A 19531-nucleotide genomic window follows, 5' to 3' on the forward strand; every position below is an offset into this window, starting at 1 on the left:
ACTATTTGACAAAAGAGCTCGTTGCATCAGTACTTGACACCTGGTGCTACTTTGTGTAGTCTTTCTGAGGAGATGAGTTGCATTGCACTTTACAGTTGGGTAACATTGGCTTAGTGAAAGGATTTGAACAGTGCCTTAGTGAATATGTTTTGGACATAGGAGAATAAGTATAAATATATATGACAACTCCCAATATGATATATTCCCTTTTTCTTTTCTTTGTCTTTGTCCAGCCGTCCCTGCTTCATTTCATCCTATTCAGCCTCAGGCTTTTTTCTTTTCTTTTGTTCACGTACTTTTAAGAATCTGATCATTTCATTATCTATATTTCATCATAAGGCGGTCTCATTTACATTCTTTTAATGAGCTGCCCTCACTTGGATCAGTGAGACGTGTTTTCTGGATTATGAAGATAGCTGCGTGTTGCTAATGCTCTTCATTAGATGTCATGTTGAGCTCATCTATCTTCACTGGGGTTTCTACTGCCTGGCAAGCCTACTCTCATGTATATATGTATAGATGTGTGCCTACTCTCAGGATGAAATAGCTTTCGCACATCGCTGTGGAGTGCACATTGCTTACTCTTTCTAAAACACGTCTCGTTTGTTCGGATGACGTTGACGTCGTCGGTTGTTTTATCAGGAGACTTGTTGCTTAAAAGAAAACGTTCCAGTGCTTCTTGAATCCGTTCGGCTAAATCCTCTGTGTAAAAGAACCTAATTTCTATTAGGTTGTCCTCCACCAAATGGTGGAAAGGCCTAATTAATAAGCTTGCAGCAATTTGAAAGTGATACAAGAAAGTGGCCCTCTCAATTATAAAAGAAGCACTTCACTAAGCAAGCATCTTGTGATTCGTCACACACGTGTCATCATGAAACAAAACCAAATGAATGCAAGCTACCAAAAGTGCAAGAAAAAATAAGATGTGTTTCTAAAGACCTGGCTAGAATAAAGTAAATGGAAAACCCGCAATTGAGGGATGTATTCATAGCAACTTACTAAAACAGGAGCGAGTAAGCAATGTTTAATCACTTGAGGGTTCATACATCTTTGTAGTCAACACACACAAAAAGCCTGGATGCCAATTATCATATATTCATCAAAAGATACAATAGCATATGCTTTATTCTATTATATTTATTATATCAGTTGTGCCAAGTATTAACAACCAGCAAAGATAACAGGAATCAGACTCAATAATAAATTATAATAATAACAAAAAGTCTAAATGACTGTGCAGATCACTCCACAAAAAAGAAGCTTTTCATCAAAGATGTAACTAATCCAGAAATTAGACTGAATATTCCGCTAACTGGCAGGTATGCACCATTATTTCAAATACAGTACCCATTCATAACTTTTTTAATACAGAACATGCAGTCCTCATGGGTTGTATGGTGAGTGTATAGAACAGTTCAGTTTGTAGTCCAAGAAAAAAAAAATTGTATTACATTTTGATGCATACTTGTGTTTTTAAAGAGATAGTTCACCCCAAAATATAAATATATATTTACTGACCCTGCATACCTCTATGAGTCTCTTTCTTCTGCTGAATATGATAACATATGTTGAAGTATGCTTTTAAATGACTTCTATATAATATTGTGAGAATGTTTGCTAAACACATTCTTTAAAATACGTGTTCAGCAACATGAGGGAGAGTAAATGATGACAGAATTCTTCATTTTTGGTTAAGCTGTCCCTTTAGCACACACAGTTTCATAAAAGCAGCTCTCAATTCCAGTCTCTAAATTCTTTATAAAGGTAAAACTAACAAAATAATATTAATAAATACATTTTAAAAAACAGCATATGCTGGTTGGATGCGTTTTGAAAAAATGGCTGCTGGTTTAAGCTGGTTCTCAGCTGCTCACACTTGAACAGCTTAAACTACCTCATGACCAGCTTAAACCAACAGCCATGCATCAAAACATACCTAACCAGCATGCTTTTATTTTTTGCTCAGTTCATAGAGCATGGATATTGGAATTGAGAACCTTTTTTTAGGAATTATGACAAATGTATGAAAAATATATGTTGTAGAACAAAAACTGTTAATGTCTGTTAACCTTGGACCCACAAACTGATGCCTAAACAAACCCATATATATTTTGCCCATCAACAAATCAGATTATGTTTCTGTAGGTGCTTACTGTCCCAGGTTAAAAAAACAAGTACACTTCCATAATGTAATTAAAGAGCTCTATTTTTGTGCACTAGTTTTGTACTTAATATATTAAACATGATTCTTTAGTACTTCTTAAGATAAAGTTAAGATCATCTAAGTGTACTCAACTGTGCTGTTTTGAGACGCCGTGAATATGAACTAAAATGCACTTTTAACATACTACCTTTGTTTTCAAAAATGTATTTAGTTACGACTTGTAGCACACTTGAGTGTACTATTGTATGAAAGATGCTTTTAAGTGTGCTACAAGTGGTAACTAAATACTTAAGTACTTAAGTATTTAGTATCCTTCTTGTGTAAACGTTTAAGTATCTTTAGCACTTAAGAAGTACTAAAGAATCATTTCAGTATATTAAGTACAAAATTTGTGTACAAAAAATTTACATTATGGAAGTGTACACGTTTTTTACCTGGGATCTTGTAGTTTCTTTTTATACCTTTCTTAAAAATGCAACACAAATACAATGTCACTAAAATCACTTATCATCAACAAAATTACAGCTCAGTACATTTGTTAGCATCATAACAATAAAACAATTGACTCGGTGAGCTAGTACATCTAGAAAATATCCAGAGGCAAGGCATCAAATACACTTACTCTTGAGTTATGAGGCATCTAGTAGGCCTATGCTGTTTTTAGATAGACCAAAATCAATGCAGTTAATTGACTTAAATGTACTGCAATTAAAATTCACCAAGCACTTATGGGGATTCTTCAGTCCACCTTTTAAAGGTGCCATAGAATGCATTGATACGACATTTTTAATTGTTCTCTGATATCTACATAGAAGGTATAGGGGGCATGTGGCTTAGGTTTCTTTTTGTGGAATGGTCATGAATAATAATGTTGAGTTTTGCTCTGATTGGCTGTTTTACAGTGCAGCTCAGTGTTGAGCTCTACTGACTGGCTGTTTCACGGTGGGCTCCTTTCAGTAGCTCACACAGTAGCGAGGAAACAAAGGGAGGAAAATATATATTTCAATACTTTCTCTCACAGTTATGTGGTTGGGTAATTATACAATAACTGCAGAACTTCTAATGATTCAGGGGTTTTGGTTCGGTTGTCGACTGGCCTAGAACTCCCTGCATGTCATTTCCATGTACAGTTATTATTCAACTGTGCCAAGGTAAATACAGTTCCCATTCAGAAACTTCAGAAAAGCCCCACTTGAGCCTCCAGGCCTGCAGCCTGGAGGAAACCTTGGCTCTTGCCAAGAGTTCCATGTCATCATGTAACGCTAACGTCAGATGCGCTACTCTCACCGGTCATGAGTTGCCACCCTCTCAGACAACACATTGGTAGTCTCTTATATCAACCACCAAGGAAGTCTGTGCAAGCTGCTGCACCAGATCCTTGTGTGGTCCCAGGGGAAGCTCCTGTCATTAAGAACAGTGCACATCCCTGGTTATCTCAATATGGGAGCAGACGTCTTGGGGCCAAGGCCCGGGGAATGGATGTTTCACCCAAGAGCTAGGCTCAGGTTCTTTGCCACTCGAGAGTCCCCTCTGGTGCTTTCTATTTCATCCCATGGTATAGACTTGGCCAAGTCTTTCACCCCCACCCAGAGCTGCGGAAGCTGTAGGTGTGGCCACTGATGGGGCACAACTCGTAGCCTCTGGTCCCATAAACACAGAGTGTTGAAATTCTGGTAGCGTGGGGATCTTGTGGGGAACGAAGCTTGAGTTCCTGAAGGGGAATGTCTCTAGGTTACGTATGTAACCAAGAGACATTTTTCAATTCTATGACACCTTTAAACTAAAAAATTTTTTCTTGAGATTTTAAATGGAATGAAAGAAAATGAAGCTGCCAAACACAATGAAAAAATAAAACATACAGACATTCCGTTTTTGCTACACTTGACTGTAAAAGCACAGTAATATATATGCGTATATAAAAAAATAAACACTTGCTTTTTTGTTTGGAATATCAGATATAAAGCTAATCAAACTGCATTCATTACAAATCAAAATCAACATGTTCAGAAATTATTGTACGATTGAAGAACTGCAATGTTACATTCAACTAATACACATAAAATCAGCATATAAAATATTTAGCTCTCTCTCTTTATATACTTCACGAGCAAGGACCACGCCACAACTGAATACATAAATAATAGTTTATTGGTCTGAATGTTAGGGATGAGTTAGAAGAGGATGATGAGGTATGGGGGATAGAATGATGGACAAGTTGATTAGGGCGTCTGGAATCGATGGCCCAGAGAGACTCAGGGTGGGGGTATCACCTCATTTGTATATTTTGGCCAGACGATTAGGACAAGATTGATAGAGGCGTGGCATGGCCTTGCTCCCGACCCTCAGTTAACTAGTTATATATCATGAACTTCAGAGAAGAGCTTCTTGTGAATTTTGTCCTTGCTTCAGGACACATTCAATATTTCACGTATTTCAAGCCAATTAAATGCAATTCGATGTCACATTTAATGTGCCATTGTTCCAACACTCAATAGTAATTTAGTGTTTCTTCAGTGGGGTTTTCTTCACTCTTTAAGTAAACTTATTGGGAATGTTCTGAAATGGTGGATTTCAGACATCTGTCTGTACACCTCTTCACTGTAATTGAACAAAAAATGGCAACATTAGAAAAAGTTTGTTCAGGGGCTGTAGTAATGGAGTCATTTGGAGAGGAAGCCACAGTAAATGCAGAGTTTGGTGTCGTCAGCTGGTCTTCAGCAATAATGGCTAATAATCCATCAATATTTATTAGTCCATCATTTATTTTTCCATTAGGCTCAGGTTCAAACCGTTTACTCTCTGATCTGTATGTCATAACATACCACCTTTCTTCACTTTTGTCCAACCTCACAGCAAGTTCTGGAGCAAGACATATTTTCCCATAATTCCCCTGGAGTATCCATCAGTGTTTGCGACATTTGAGAAGAGTTTTTACATCTGTTTCCCATGTTTTTTCTATTTCCCCAATGCTTGTCCTCTACCAGTCCAATATCTGAGAGATAGAAGAAATGAAATATATAAACAACTGCTGAAAATACTTTTCAATTTTGAGCCAGTTTCCTCCAAATGGAACCCATCTTCACTATTTGCTTTTGTAGCCTATCTTGCTTTTGATTGTAACAGCAGCTATTTTCACTCACATGGAATTGAATCATCCATTGTTTGCAGACTTTCTATGAATGCTTCTTCATTTAGATTTTTGGGTTATGTCCTCAAAACCAGACAGGATTTTCAGACCCTGAAAATCCACCGGACATCGAAAGTCTGGTCATTAACCCTGTTTTTAATACTGTTTTCGGAAGAGGCTAATTGTTGTGTTAGCGTTTCTTCTGAAGGAAAACCAGGGTCAATCCACATTACAAAGTAATGAATGATGAGGAGCTGTTTAACTCTGTCTCTCTGGTTATCTTCTGAATAAGCAAAACCTGAGACAGTATTGAGTACGGTGGAGCTGTATGCTTTCCAAGATTTAAGAAGTGGCTCTTCCGCTCTTTTTTCTAAAATTCAGTAGTGGAGATTTGAGTCACCTCAGATTGCAGGTCCTGTTGAACTCTTCTGGACTGGGACCCCCGTGGGATCCTCTCCAGGCCTAGTCATACTGGCTTTTTTCCTGTCTCTGAAGGTGCACAGACTGACACTGGCTCCCTTGTGGCATTCCTTGCTCGGTTAAGCCTATTCTGATCAGCTCTGGTTCGAAAGGGTGGGCAAAAGTCTCTAAAGCATCTCTTGAAATTCTCATCCAAGAAAGCATAGAGGACAGGATTGAGACTGCTGTTGGTATAGCCGAGTGCGATACACAGGTGCCAGCTGGCAATCACAAAGGGGTTCTTTTGGTTCACGTCTACAAGTGTTTTGACAATGATGAAGATATGGATAGGTGTCCAGCAGATAATGAAGGCGGCTACCACTACCAAGACCATTCGAGTGATTCTACGCATGTTTCTGTCCTTCTCCTTTGAGCCAGAGAGAAGACGGACACTTCTCAAACGTAGGATCATCAGACCATAGCAGATTGTGATGACTAGCACCGGTACCACAAATGCAAAGATAAACACACAAATCTTTGTTACTGTGTCCCAGTACCAGTCTGGATCAGGGAACTTCAGCATGCAGACAGTGGCACCTGTTACGGAATGAATTGAAAAAGTTATAGTCAGAATTGTAATTAGATTTGAAAGAAGGTTAACTTTTGATAGCTTTCTTTTATCAAGACATATCTTCTAACAATAACAACTTGCTTTCTAAAAATCCTGCTACTAAATACATACTCACCTTGGTTTGTCCCTCTGGTGACGGCCATTATCATGATTGGCACTCCAACAGCAGAGGAGAGAATCCAGATGCACACATTGATTATTTTCGCCTTGATGGGGGTACGAAATTCCAGCGCTCTCACAGGGTGGCACACGGCAATGTAACGGTCCACACTCATCATAGTGAGGGTGAAGATACTGGTAAACATGTTGTAGTAGTCAATAGCTATGATGATTTTACACAGAATCTCACCAAAAGGCCAGGTGTTCATTAGATACTTGGCACTCTGGAATGGAAGCGTAGAAGTAGCCAGAGCATCTGCAAGGGCCAAATTGAAGATGTAGATATTGGTGGCAGTTTTCAGCTTTGTGTATCTGCAAACACAGAAACAATAGAACAGTTTGTTAGGACACACGTATGGGTTGACTAATGTGGTATTATACTTTGTAGTTTATAAAACTGGTGTGACACAGTGGCTCCGTGGGTTGAAATGTTGCCTCACAGCAAGTCCTTGGTTTAGAGACCAGCTGAGCTAAACCATTCTGTGTGAAGTTGCATGTTTTCCTTTTGTCTATGATCTGTCTTAAATCACCATGTGCTCTGTTACAATCTCTGCCTGCATATGGGCATAGATAGGCCTGCCGAGAACAAAGAGCAGCAAAATGTGGTAGTGCTAGTTTTCACCACAAAAACAAGTCTAGTTAAGTCTGGATAATTATAAATCAGCAGACCATTCAACAAATTCACTTAAAGGAACAGTTCACATGACGGCATATGTTACTCACCTCCAAGGTATATATGACTTTCTTCTTTCAGATGAACAGTTTGAGTTTTGAAAAAAATTATCTTGGCTCTTCCAAGCTTGGTAATTGTGGTAGATATTGGTTTTTATAGCTTCTTAAATCGGATATATCCATCATAAAACTAACCTATGTGCCTTTGGGGGTTATCACGTGTTTGGGGGTGAGAAAAATATGCCATAATTTTCATTTTTGGTTGAACTATTGCTTTAACATCACTGATTCATTCATTAATGAAACACTGAGATCTGAACAGAGAACGTTTGCTTCACTTCACTGGGAAAATCTGTGTTTTCAGTGCTAATGCCAATCCTGTTCAATCACATTTGAAAGTACCTTTTAAATCACCGTTGAAAGTACTAGTACAAAGATTTTGCTTACCTCTGTTAACATGGCAAAGAATGAAAGCTTTATTAGACCCAGGTAAACATGCATACTTTCCCATAGACTTCTCCCACAATTTATTTAATATAATACTCTTTAACTGTAAATACTAAAGCACAGCCCTAGTCATCATTAGTTATTATAAAGTGGCATTTTAGAATGTAATGCATTTCTCCAATCTTAACATTCATTTTAAACAAGCAAAATGATCTGCTAAAAGGGTAAATTTATGTAAATGTGCCCAAAAAGCATTTTATTAACATTTATTCAAACATAGTTATGGATATTAAGACACCCCATCCCCTTCCCCTCCCCCATCTTTTCATTATCAACCATTTTGCTGTCATCTTACGTTCATCATGTGCTTGTAAAGTGCAAAATGAGTTTACCGCGAGCCATCGTGGAAGAAACACTTAATGTTATGCAGCAAATAAAAACTGTTTTTGTTCCAAAAAGGTAGCACAATAATTTAGCCTTAATAAATCAGATCAATTAGAACGCTTTGCTAAGAGCATAACAGTAAATATTAATTGTACGTGCTTTTTGGACTAATGTCAAAGCTTTCAAAGCGCTCTATCACCGTTTCCGCATTGTGTGTGTATTAGATGGAATGAATCAACAAAATAAGCAAAACCATGCAATGGAAAAGAAAGCACCAAAAATGTATATTGTTTTTGAAATGCAATTTGTAAAATACAATATATATATATGACGCAAAACACAGCAAGGAAATGTTTCATCTTGTGCTAAAACGTCTAAAATCCAGGCCTGGTGCCAGTCAGTGAGGCATAATGTAACAACTACGGTTATTAACATGAACACAGCTGGTATTATATAATAGTTATGCAAGTGCAGATCTCATATCTTGCTGATCATACGCTGAATTGTGCTACAGACCACAGGTTGTGGGTGGAGGTGTTTTTGTGAAAAGCTGGAGAGATGTGATTTCCCAAAGGAGAGAAGCATCTTAACGGACTACATTTATTACAACTCCATTTATTACTCCCAGCTGCATGTCAGGTTGACACGAAGCTCAACCTCAAAACCGTTGGAGATTAAGATCCCCCAGGAAAGTCTTTTAATCGCACATAGTATTTGAGAACGCATTTGCAGGTTTATTTTTTGCGTTAATTGGACAGGCAACACAAGTATGCTATCGACATCGAATTAAATTCTTCCTTTTGCCCAACAACAAAAGAATACTTTGAAATGTGATTCAGGAAAAAAAAGGGAAAAACTCATTTAAAATAAATTTTAGTCATCCCCAAGGCAGACAATTTGATCTCCATTTTTCGCAGGTAATTGGCAGTTATGTAAATGTCTATGAATCACATTTAGTCCGCAGAGAGAGCTCTAGAGAAAAACCATCTCATCTCATGGCTATTCCCAGAGCAATCGTCCAGAACAATTGGCGGTGCAATATAAGCTCTTGCATTCTCCACTTTTTTATCTTCATCTGTAGCTATCATCACAAGCCTGCTCATTGCTCAGTGAGATTTAAAGAGTTTCCAGGATTGAAAGTGTCTGGAATGAGAAGAGCATGAGAAAAGGGCATGAGCTGGCTTTGGCTGAAAAAGAAAAATATGACTTCATTGGATGTTGATTTGTTGAACTATATACTGTATGTTTTTATTCCTAATGCGTGTAGAAATATGACAAAAATGCAGACAGCCCTTTAGAGGTATGGATATAAATGGAACTTGCCACAATCAGCTTAGTGAAGCTTAAGCATGAAAGATGTCAAACATATAGAAGATGATAATGATTAAATTGAGGAGATAGCTAGGTATACTTGCAAGCAAGTAATTAAATCTGCAATAAAGTCAAAACAGGTTAAATTAAGCCTGCTGGTTTTGCAAGTTAATTATAAGGGGGTTAATAATACAGTATAATTATGACTAAATTATGCATATTCTTTATTCTTCTAATTTTTCAAATATCGTTCCATTCTTATCCACATTCATTAAGACTGTTTTATACTTGAAACATCACATAAGATATTATCTTGCATAAATAGTCTCTTTTTCATTCTTATTATTCAATTACTGCAAGGTACGCCGCAATATTTTCTTAAACATACACCTTTATCTTTTCAAAGTTAAAGCTGAACAAAATGTGCTCTATTGTGTTTCCCGTCACTTTCAATCACTAACCATCGCTGAAATCGTCCTTACCCTATACCACCCCAGCAGTCAAGTGTGTTAAGCCACTGTCAACAAAGCATTCATCTCTAGACGTCTCAAACATTCAGCTGATGTTCAGTTGAGCACTTTCTCTAAACACCCGTGGGTTGAAGAGATTTGGATGACCTGTGGTCTGAGGACACGAGTTGGGTGGATTCACAGAAAAACTGCAGAACTTTGCGTGATGTGCACTCACATTAATGTTGTTTTCATAGACAAAATCTAATTGTTTCAACGTGAACACTGCAAAGTTTTGGCAACAATTTATTTTAATAGTCTTTAATAGTCAATTGACGTCTCTACATTCAATAATGAAATGTGTTTTAGCTAAAAAAAAATACTGTTCAATCTTGTCATTATGCATTACTGATACTCTATTCTCCTATTTGATACTCTTCAGTGCTTTGACACAATCTGTATCATTAAAAGCACTATATAAAAATAAAGGTTGAAGTAACTATGCAACTACTAATTTGATTTGCCATGTGGAAATCTGCTTGGGCCGAAAGGGACTTCATGGGAGCTATGCTTCGTACATTTATATTTCTGATAATGGTCAGTGAACCTTAATTTGACCAAAATTTGGCTAATTTGATCCCACTTTTATTCACTATTTTTGCAACTTTTGACCCCCTGCTGTTAACAAGGACCAGCATAAACAGGAAAGGACCAGTATAACCATCTTAAACCAGAAAAGGACCAGTATAAACCATTTTAACCTGAAAAGGACCAGCATAAACCACCAAAAGACCAGCATAAACCAGCAAAGGACCAGTACAAACCATCTTAAACCAACAAAGAACCAGTATAAGCCATCTTAATCTCAGTTTTTAAACATACCTAACCAACATATTTGAGCAGGGAAGTGGGTGGAAGTCATTGTCATTAATATGCCACTGTTGTAAATACTGTATATATGTAAATTTTTTGCTCCTTTAAAAATTCACATACTTCCACAACAGATGTTTGGGATTAGCCAAAACAGAAACCAGTCACCTTATTACACCTTATTATAAGTCAGTGAACCGTCTGAATGATTTTGAAACTTTCAAGGTTGAAGAAAACATGCAGTTGGTTTAAGAAGCGCTGTTTAGTAAAGTATGTCGAGCAGTTTGCTACGTCTTCCATGACCTGCCATTCTGTGCAAGCTTCCAATATGGAGAACCATACGAGCAAACTGTGTTCAGCACTTATTTATTGGGCATGTCTGGAAACTGCTACTGAATTTGCATAATTCATATTTGTCAATCAGGTGGTAAATAAATGCTAACAGTGCATGCAAATGAACAACGTGATCAGAAAGCGCGATTCATCCTTTTTGAATTCCCTGTCTGTTTCCTAGATTTCTATGATTGTTTGCATATTTTACCTAAACTCGAGAGCTCCAACAAACTGCCTCGCAAGTGTTTTGTGCATGAAAGTCAACAACAATGCGGATTAATTGGCTTCCAAGTTTTTGGATTAGCATCCCTTACCAAACAATTCAATTCGTATTTTGGCTCCATCGGATGAAAATACCTCCTGATGTTTGCGTTCATGCTGAGTGTTCAGAATTAGCTCAAAGTGAAGTTTGTTCGGCTTGACCCTCCCGTGAACGTATCCGTCAGCATATAGAGTTAAACACAGACTCCTGTCTTATTATCCCAGAAAACCAGGGCTAAACCTGACAGCACTGGAAACATTTGTGCTTATAATACATCAATAAGGATTGCAAAGGTTATATGCATTTCTTAACGAAACTTAAGGTAGGACTGCTGCCTCACAGCAAGGTGGCATCTGTTTTGAGACAGATGACCTTTCTAATGGATAGAACTTTTTCTTTTCTTCTTTTTAAATTCCTCACACGGTCTGAAAGACTACATTTTTGTTTTGAGCACAAGTTTCTCTGCATTCTCTGCTTACACGCTGTTTTACTTTGTTCAAAAAAGAACATTTTTCTATGCAACTACATTCATCTTAACTTGTTTAAAGTCTTTGTGATGTCAAGTAAGCATGCCTGACAGGGATAAATCACACATGATTCTTCCCCAGGTGTTTCACCCAAGGGCACGAATCGTGCGACGCAGATGAGCGACACACTCCGCAAAATAACACTTTTGTAAGAAATGTCACTTTGGTTTGGTACAAACGCACACTTTTACCCAAGGCTAAACTTCTGCGGTCGCTAAATCAGAGCGTAGATTCATTGTGTTCACCATGAGATGTCAGAGCAGCTCCAAAAAGTCAAAAGTACCATCCGTTTGTGTCCCAAGTCTTCAGGAAGTGTGTGAAACCAATTGAATCTTCACAAACTATTAATCATCACCATCCACCGTCACTCTCAAATGATCATTTACCCTTAAGCGTTTAGAAATCGCAGTCCCCAGAAGCGTCCATCTTATTTAGATGACACATTAATTGAGGGAATCATGGGAAGTTAGAGGGTATGATTAACAAAATCGGTTTCACCTTCTTCCTCAGCCTCAAATGCAAAATATCACTCAACTGAACTAATGATTTTTGTGAGTAAATTATTATAACCTTTATAGACCTCTATCTGCCCGTTATGGTTTTAATATTGTTGAGAAGTTGTTCTCTTTAAGGGTAGGGTGTCTAAAATACTAGATTTAGGAATTGGCAACTAATTGGCAAAAACTGTATGATTTTGTACTAACCACCGTTAGATCTGGTTGGGTCATGTGCTTAAAAATATTTACATACTAATATAAAGAAAGCTCTTCGTGTTTACTACATTCACAGAACACAAGGGACAAGCGAAGTCTTAGCCAGAATTATTATTCAAGGGTGCAGAACATTACTCACAACAGCAATGTTTCATTTATGGGATGTGAAAAGCCAAATGAAGAAAGCCGAGTTGAGCAGTTTGTCGTTACCAATAGAGTTCGATAAGAACCTGTTACAACAGCTAGTCAACGGTGCTCGAACGTGACAAAATCACGATGTAAACAACAGCTGTATGGTACTGCCGTGATCGTTGGCACCAATGGGATTCAGCAAATTTGAATATCCCCATAGATGAAACAAATTTCAGATACTCATGGGACACGCGTTTGACTGGAGAGCGTGTACAAGGCGTTTGCATAAAATGTGGAAACAAAGTTTTAAAAGAATTCTGGTTTCCAGCACATAAGCAGAACCCTCACAATTAGCTCAATGTCAAGCTCACGCTGATTCAGTACGCTTTTTTTAATATTTGTTCTTTTTTTGTGTTCATCTGTTCCAACTAATTTATTTTCTGCCTACGAAACGAATCCAATTAATTCTGGTATGTCTACAGTAATACAGTATATGTCTACTGGCTCTGAAAAACAGGAGCCCTGGCTCATGGCCATTTACTGTGCTCGAATCTGAACACCGTGCAACTGAAATGTTTATACATCCATTTTAAGCAGCGGTACGTCATGTTTTCTCTAAAAGAACAACCCATCTGCGTATTAAAGCGTTTCCTCGATAAGTCACGCCGATTAAAATTCCAGGAAATTATTCAACCAGTTAAACAATTAATAGGATCGTTAAATTGCTAAATTAAATTCCCAATAGTGTTTTCTTCTCAAAGTGTTCTTCAAAATCTAATCATTTTACTGACAACCTGACATGTGTAATTGCGAGTATGTTTTGGGAGGGTTTTTTTAAACGTTTAAGTAGACACTTACAGCATTTGCATGCTTTTGTTTTTTCACATACGCCGTTAAACTCATACACCCCTTTCATTATGCTCATTATGACTCACATAAAAACAGTTCATGGTTAATGACACATCGTCATATGCTGATCAATCTAATCCGCTCAGAAATCACTGAAGCATGATTATGATGGTTCATAGTCCACCAACGATTGGTTTAATCACACTATGGACTGTGTATTACGTAGCATACGCTGCATTCACGTTGATTCGATTTCTCGAATGAAGTGAGCAACAATATCACGCGGTTATTGTGGATGATTTTGACGTCATGAGCAGGATGCTGAGTTTGGACCGTCTGCCCGGTTGGCTGATCTGCAACTCACACACACACACACACACACACACACACACACACACAGAGACACAAACTGTGCTAAGATGGAAGCGTGCTGAGAGATGCTGCCGTGAGTCAGGCCGAAACACACACGCACAACTATATATAATGAAGACATTATGCATTTCTGAGCTGCATATAAACAAAATTAGAGAGAAAAAATTGTCAATGCTGACAAGCTACTATTAAATCAAAACAAAAACGAGCATAAAGGAACGTTAAAATAATAAAAATCATTCATGCACTGTATTTAAGGTATTCTGAAGCCACATTGTGTCTTAACTGAATGAAGGCCACTGAACATCTTCTTCTGTTCTGAAGTGACTTTGTGCTCTCCAGCGGAGTGTGAGATTACAGTAAAGAGGATTCTACAAATACAGGTTTGGACAACATTGAAAATATACAAAAACCATACCTGTAATTAAGATTAAGTTTGCAGTTGAAATTAACACTCGATACCAATAACATTTATTATTTTTTTAAACTAATGAATGAATAATATTATATAATTAATAATTATATGACCTTGAAACATTTTTTTCTTCAGCGAATGAACTAATACATTTTCACAGCTTCATACATGGCTTTTCTAAATAGTAAACTTCAGGGATGTATGACATTGAATTTTTGCAATTTAGAATTTTTTGGCGATAACCGATATTTATATATATATATATATATATTTTTTTTCATTTTGATTAAGAACTATTTTTTTAGAATTAAATGAACAGTAATAATGTTATTTTATAACATACTCTGAAGATTTGAAAATAACTATAAAAAACCCTTGTATGTTCCTCACAGCACTTTTAACATTTCTAAATGGTCTAAAGCAAAAGAGTTCATTTAGAAATCTTTTAGAGCTCATAATTATATAAACTTATACCAAGGGGTCGTTGAATGCTGGAATCTGATTGGCTGACAAATGTTCTAAGACAAATAACCAAAACTCACAATCACACTGGCCAAACAAAAATATAATAATCAGTATAATAAAAATGACAGCTTATTTCCATGTTTTGCCCCAAATCTAAGTTTTATCATGTATTCTATCTACTCTCTCTACTTCAAAAACACACGCACACACACATTAACATACACACTGTTTTATTTGTAACATCAACTATAGCAAAATATTTTTTTTTTCCTTATGCAAACTGATTTATTCATTTTTTATAAATATATAGTTAACCTAAAGAATAAAAGCTATACCATACACTTAGAAAAATGAATGAATTATGCTTAATGCTTATCGACACTAGAGGTGTCAAGATGAGTTGAGACAAAATACAGATGCTTGTTTGAATAGGACAAGTTCTAATACTATTTTTGATCAAATATTTGTCTTTTAATTATAAAAGAGTTAAACAGTGTTGTTGTATTTTGAGGGTTGTAAGTAATGGTTAAGTAATCTACTGAAGCCGTGAAAAAAGGCTTTTGTATGACCAGTGATGAGGCAATAATAATTTGCTCAAATAAAATATTAAAACCCCCAACACTGTTAAAATGTAATATGAACATTATATATTATAACAAACACCTACAGGGGTGCCAACAAATTATCCTGTTTATGAGTGAAAAACAATCTGATTGGGCATCAAATGAAAGTTTGGTTGTGAGCGAAAGCTGTGCTCCTCTCAAACTCGAAAATGATATAATAATGTTTTTTAAAATGTAGCATAGTTTTTTCCCGCACTGTGCCGGGTAACATTAAGCCCTGATATCATTTTTCATATCGGCCCGATGCAAAAATTCACATTTAAAACCATTATCGGCCGATTCCGATATAGGTCCGATAATGTGGTGCATCCCTAGTAAACTTGCTCATTCACTCACCCGGTAGAGCACAACATCTGCGGCACAAAGCATTTGTCTGGGAGTCCTGTGAAACATGAGTCACGGTAAAAAAAAACAAACTCAAAGCTAAAATGTCACTGTTGCTTCTGCAAATGTGTTTTTATCTCATATTTGCTTTTCTTAACACTGTCTGGGTTTAGAGTCAGGTTTTGTGTGGGCGGTATGTTATTTTCAAACACAATAGAGCGTTAACCTTTTAGCAGACATTTCATTTCTAAACAACCGCTGCCGCGTTCACATACCCGCGCATCTGTGGATGGAGCTAACCACGGTTTGTATGCCACGCGCTGGACTTTCCACTCCGGCGGTACCCCGAAACGTGAAATAAGGAACATAATATCATTTGCAGAAAAGTTGCCAGAGGCATATTTTTCCAATGAGTCTGGCTTGGGTTTGGAACAACAGGAGAGAGATTATATATTCCTTTTTAAAAAAGGCCAAGCGTTATTAGGTTTCCAGCAATATTCCACGGCATTAATATATTTTTTGGACGTAGATGTAGTACATCTGCCTGTGGGTTTGTCTATACTTAATGGCCACCAATATACAGTAGAACACCGAGAGAAGGCTTACAAAAAATGAACGGCAATTACAGTCGAAACTCTTTCCATCACAAAGCCTTCCTCTCCGCTCGTTCCACCTGCTGCTTCTAACCGTGTAGTGATGCTGTGCTTGTCTTGTAGCAGACAGACTCATTTGCTGGACGGAATAATGATGTTGTTGTTTTAAAGGCTTTCTAGTGCAGCCTTAATAATCAGACGCAGGTCTCCTCATCCGCAGAGCTCTCAGTGATGGCTGATGAAAAGACCCTCAGACAGGCAACCGACAAGCGCCTTGAGCTTCAACTCAATTGTGCGATCCGCCATCATCATCATCTTCTGATGTAAAACCCCGGTCGTGCCACAACGTATTTTCCTTCGCCTTCATTCCAAAATAACCTCATTTTGTTTCCTTCTCGCTTCTTGCCCGATCAGTCATTTCCTGCGCTCAGGCTCGCTCATAAAGTAATGCTAAGAAGATTGAATTTTTACTGCGGCAATTTCAGCACATTTGGTCCGCTCCAATGTCGCTGGTGACCACTGCTGCTAAATGGCCGTATATTTCTTCTCATCTCCAGCGAGGCACTGCTTGCGTTAGAGAAGAGCTTTACGACCTTGAGGATATTTTGAAGCAGGGCTGAGTACAATATAAACTGAATTTGTAACGACGCCACAAAGGACGTCGAATTGAAGTTTGAATTGAGATGACGGAAAGAGAAATGTACAGAATTGCAATGCAATTATAGAAAAATAATAATAATGCTAAATTAAAAAAAAATTCTTCCCAGTGTTATGACGAAACGAGCCTATTTGGAGAGCAATACGAAGTGTTTTGTTGGTTTGAGCTTTAAAGGTGAGGTGAACCATTTGGCCGAGATTCATGTTGGTAATGCAAACATTTTGAAAATGTTGTTTCAGTACTGAACATCTTGAAAAAAAGCTACAAACCATAATAACTGTTGCTTATGCTCATCTTATCTTCATCGGTATGTAACTTACAATTTTCTAATTATTCAAAGCGAAAGCACCTCGTGTTAAAGCTGAGCTCTGCGCTTCTCTGAGGCAGAGAAGAATTAGTGCTCAATTAGTATGTTGATTAAAGCTGTCTTTGTAGCGGCACCTCAGTACCAGGAGAATAGAACAATTACTCTCATTGTGACAACCCACAGCTGCTGCGGCTCCTTTTTTACGCAATGTCATTTTCCAGACATCCCAGCGACTTGAAGGCTCTCGCTGTGGCTGTCAACTACGGACTGATAAATTAAAAAGATATTCCGCTTTGCAAAAAAGCTTTTTGAAAAGAACGAAAGGCTATTAAGGCGGTGAGTCGGAGCCCACGGTGGAGTTTTACAGATCCTTCGTTTAAAAGGATAAGGTTAGAAATGTTATTTTCTTAGCACCTCCTGTTCGCCTCAACTCAACAAAAGCGCGCATTTCCTCAAAGAGAGATATTTATCACGTCTGAATGCCGCACTCTGAATGAAATGGACCAGAGTGCACGAAAATGAGTTGAGCCGCCTCTTGAGATAGCTATGGTTGTGCCCATAATGCTATTTCCGTCAAATGGTCTCAAAATGAGGTCATTTCCTGTCCTAGCTTTCCTTGCTGATGGTATCGGCAGGAGCGCATCGGTGAGCTTCTCTTCTCTCAGGACTTGACACCTGATAAACGAGCCACTCGTCAGCAGCCCAATTAACACGGGGGGAGATGCACATCTATTACAACCATGGACGGCACCAGCAATCAATACCCGATAATGTATCTCTGCGTTGTTTCCACCGCACTCGCTGCAATATGAATAGTAAAAAATAAATAAATAAGCACATAAAACCCCTTTGGCAATCATCTAAGATTGCTGAACCCTGGGGTTTAAGGCATGAGAATAATTACAGAAGTACAGAAACGCATGACCATAATGCTGTGGGTTTGCAAATGCTGAAAAATGAGCTCCAGTAATTCTTTTTTATTTTTTTTTTTCCTCACAATGTCCATTTGCTCCTTTAAGCTGGAAATCTGACTCACACGTTAATTAAATACAACAAACCAACACATAAAGTGAGGTAGGAGTTGCCGCAACTATAATGTTCACAGTTTAGAGACACGTTGCACAAATGCTTGTTTTTCTATTGCAGTGGACTTTCCTTTTTTTCCTTTTTTTTTTTTACTAATATTATATTTCATCCTATTGTTATAACAGCTTTTATTCAGTCAATTAACTTTAACAGAAAGGCTGAGTATTGACTCTTTTGTAATTCTTATGTTGTATTTTTTTACAGTATATATATATATATATATATATATATATATATATATATATATATATATATATATATATATATATATATATATATTTTTTTTACATTCTGTTACAAATATATCTGTCTGCTTCATCATTCATTTACTGGCATTCAATAATTATGTTGGATGTTTTCATTTTGATTTAAATCTTATTATAGGCTACTTAATGGCAGTTTTACATTGTGACAACTTACCCCATATAGTGTGGCAACATGCGTCACTAAAATGTCGTAAAAGGTCAGTATGTGCTGTATATATGTTGCTGTTGTTTCAAGGCAATAACTGTAAAAATGGTTCAGTTGAAACTATAACTATAGACACAGATAGATAGATAGATAGATAGATAGATTTCGAGTGTGTTTGTTTTGTCTCTCTTACCTGACCACTCCATACATCACTAGGATGTTTCCTAAGAGTCCCACCACGCAGATAACGGAGTACAGAGCAGTGATAGAAATGGCGATGATGATTCCCGCGGGGCTCTTTACCGGGTTAGGCTCGGTGTAGTTCCTCCCGTCGGGAACGAAGCCCATCACCTCGTCGGGGAAAGTGACATTAAACGTGTTCATGGAGTAGAGGTCGGACATGTCCGCGCCGGGGATGACGGACGGCTCCATCGCTTCAGCGTCGCTGCCCAAAGTTGCGCCTCACGGTTCGAACGCGAGAGAGAGAAAAAAAATGTAGAAGTAGCTGTAATACGAGCTCGGTTTGAGCAGGGCTCGTAAGCGGGTTACGAGCTCGAGTCCAGCCGGGGTGAGAGACGGAAAACGAAAGTTTGTCTCTGTCTACAGGTGTGAGAAGCGCTCCGCTCTCTGAAGGGATCTGATCCGAGCCTCAACCTTGCGCTTTCTTATGTGAGGGAGAGCTTCGCTACGTCAACCTGCTTTATTCGGATTCCCGACATATAATGAAACTCCCCATGGGATTTATGACAGCGAGGACAGATATTTGACAGCAGCAGCCACAGAAAAAAAGCAGAGAACTAAAGGCTAAAAACACGTCTGGCGTATAGATTCAGTGATGTGAGGCTCCA

At 37.8% G+C, this 19531-nt stretch overlaps 1 protein-coding gene and 1 long non-coding RNA gene across 2 annotated transcripts in view; one reads left to right on the top strand and one right to left on the bottom strand.

Moving 5' to 3' along the window:
• LOC122323349 overlaps positions 1-19531 on the top strand; it is a 59343-nt gene that overhangs the window by 16331 nt on the left and 23481 nt on the right. The window lies entirely within an intron of this gene.
• oprd1a (opioid receptor, delta 1a) lies at positions 1120-19486 on the bottom strand. Its single transcript, XM_043217092.1, has 3 exons — positions 18877-19486; positions 6437-6792; positions 1120-6287 (listed from the first exon to the last, which is right to left on the bottom strand). The coding sequence occupies exons 1-3, from the start codon at positions 19113-19115 to the stop codon at positions 5758-5760; spliced, it is 1125 nt and encodes a 374-aa protein (XP_043073027.1). The 5' UTR covers positions 19116-19486; the 3' UTR covers positions 1120-5757.

Source organism: Puntigrus tetrazona, chromosome 19 (assembly GCF_018831695.1).
Source record: "Puntigrus tetrazona isolate hp1 chromosome 19, ASM1883169v1, whole genome shotgun sequence".
Classification (NCBI taxonomy): Eukaryota; Metazoa; Chordata; class Actinopteri; order Cypriniformes; family Cyprinidae; genus Puntigrus; species Puntigrus tetrazona.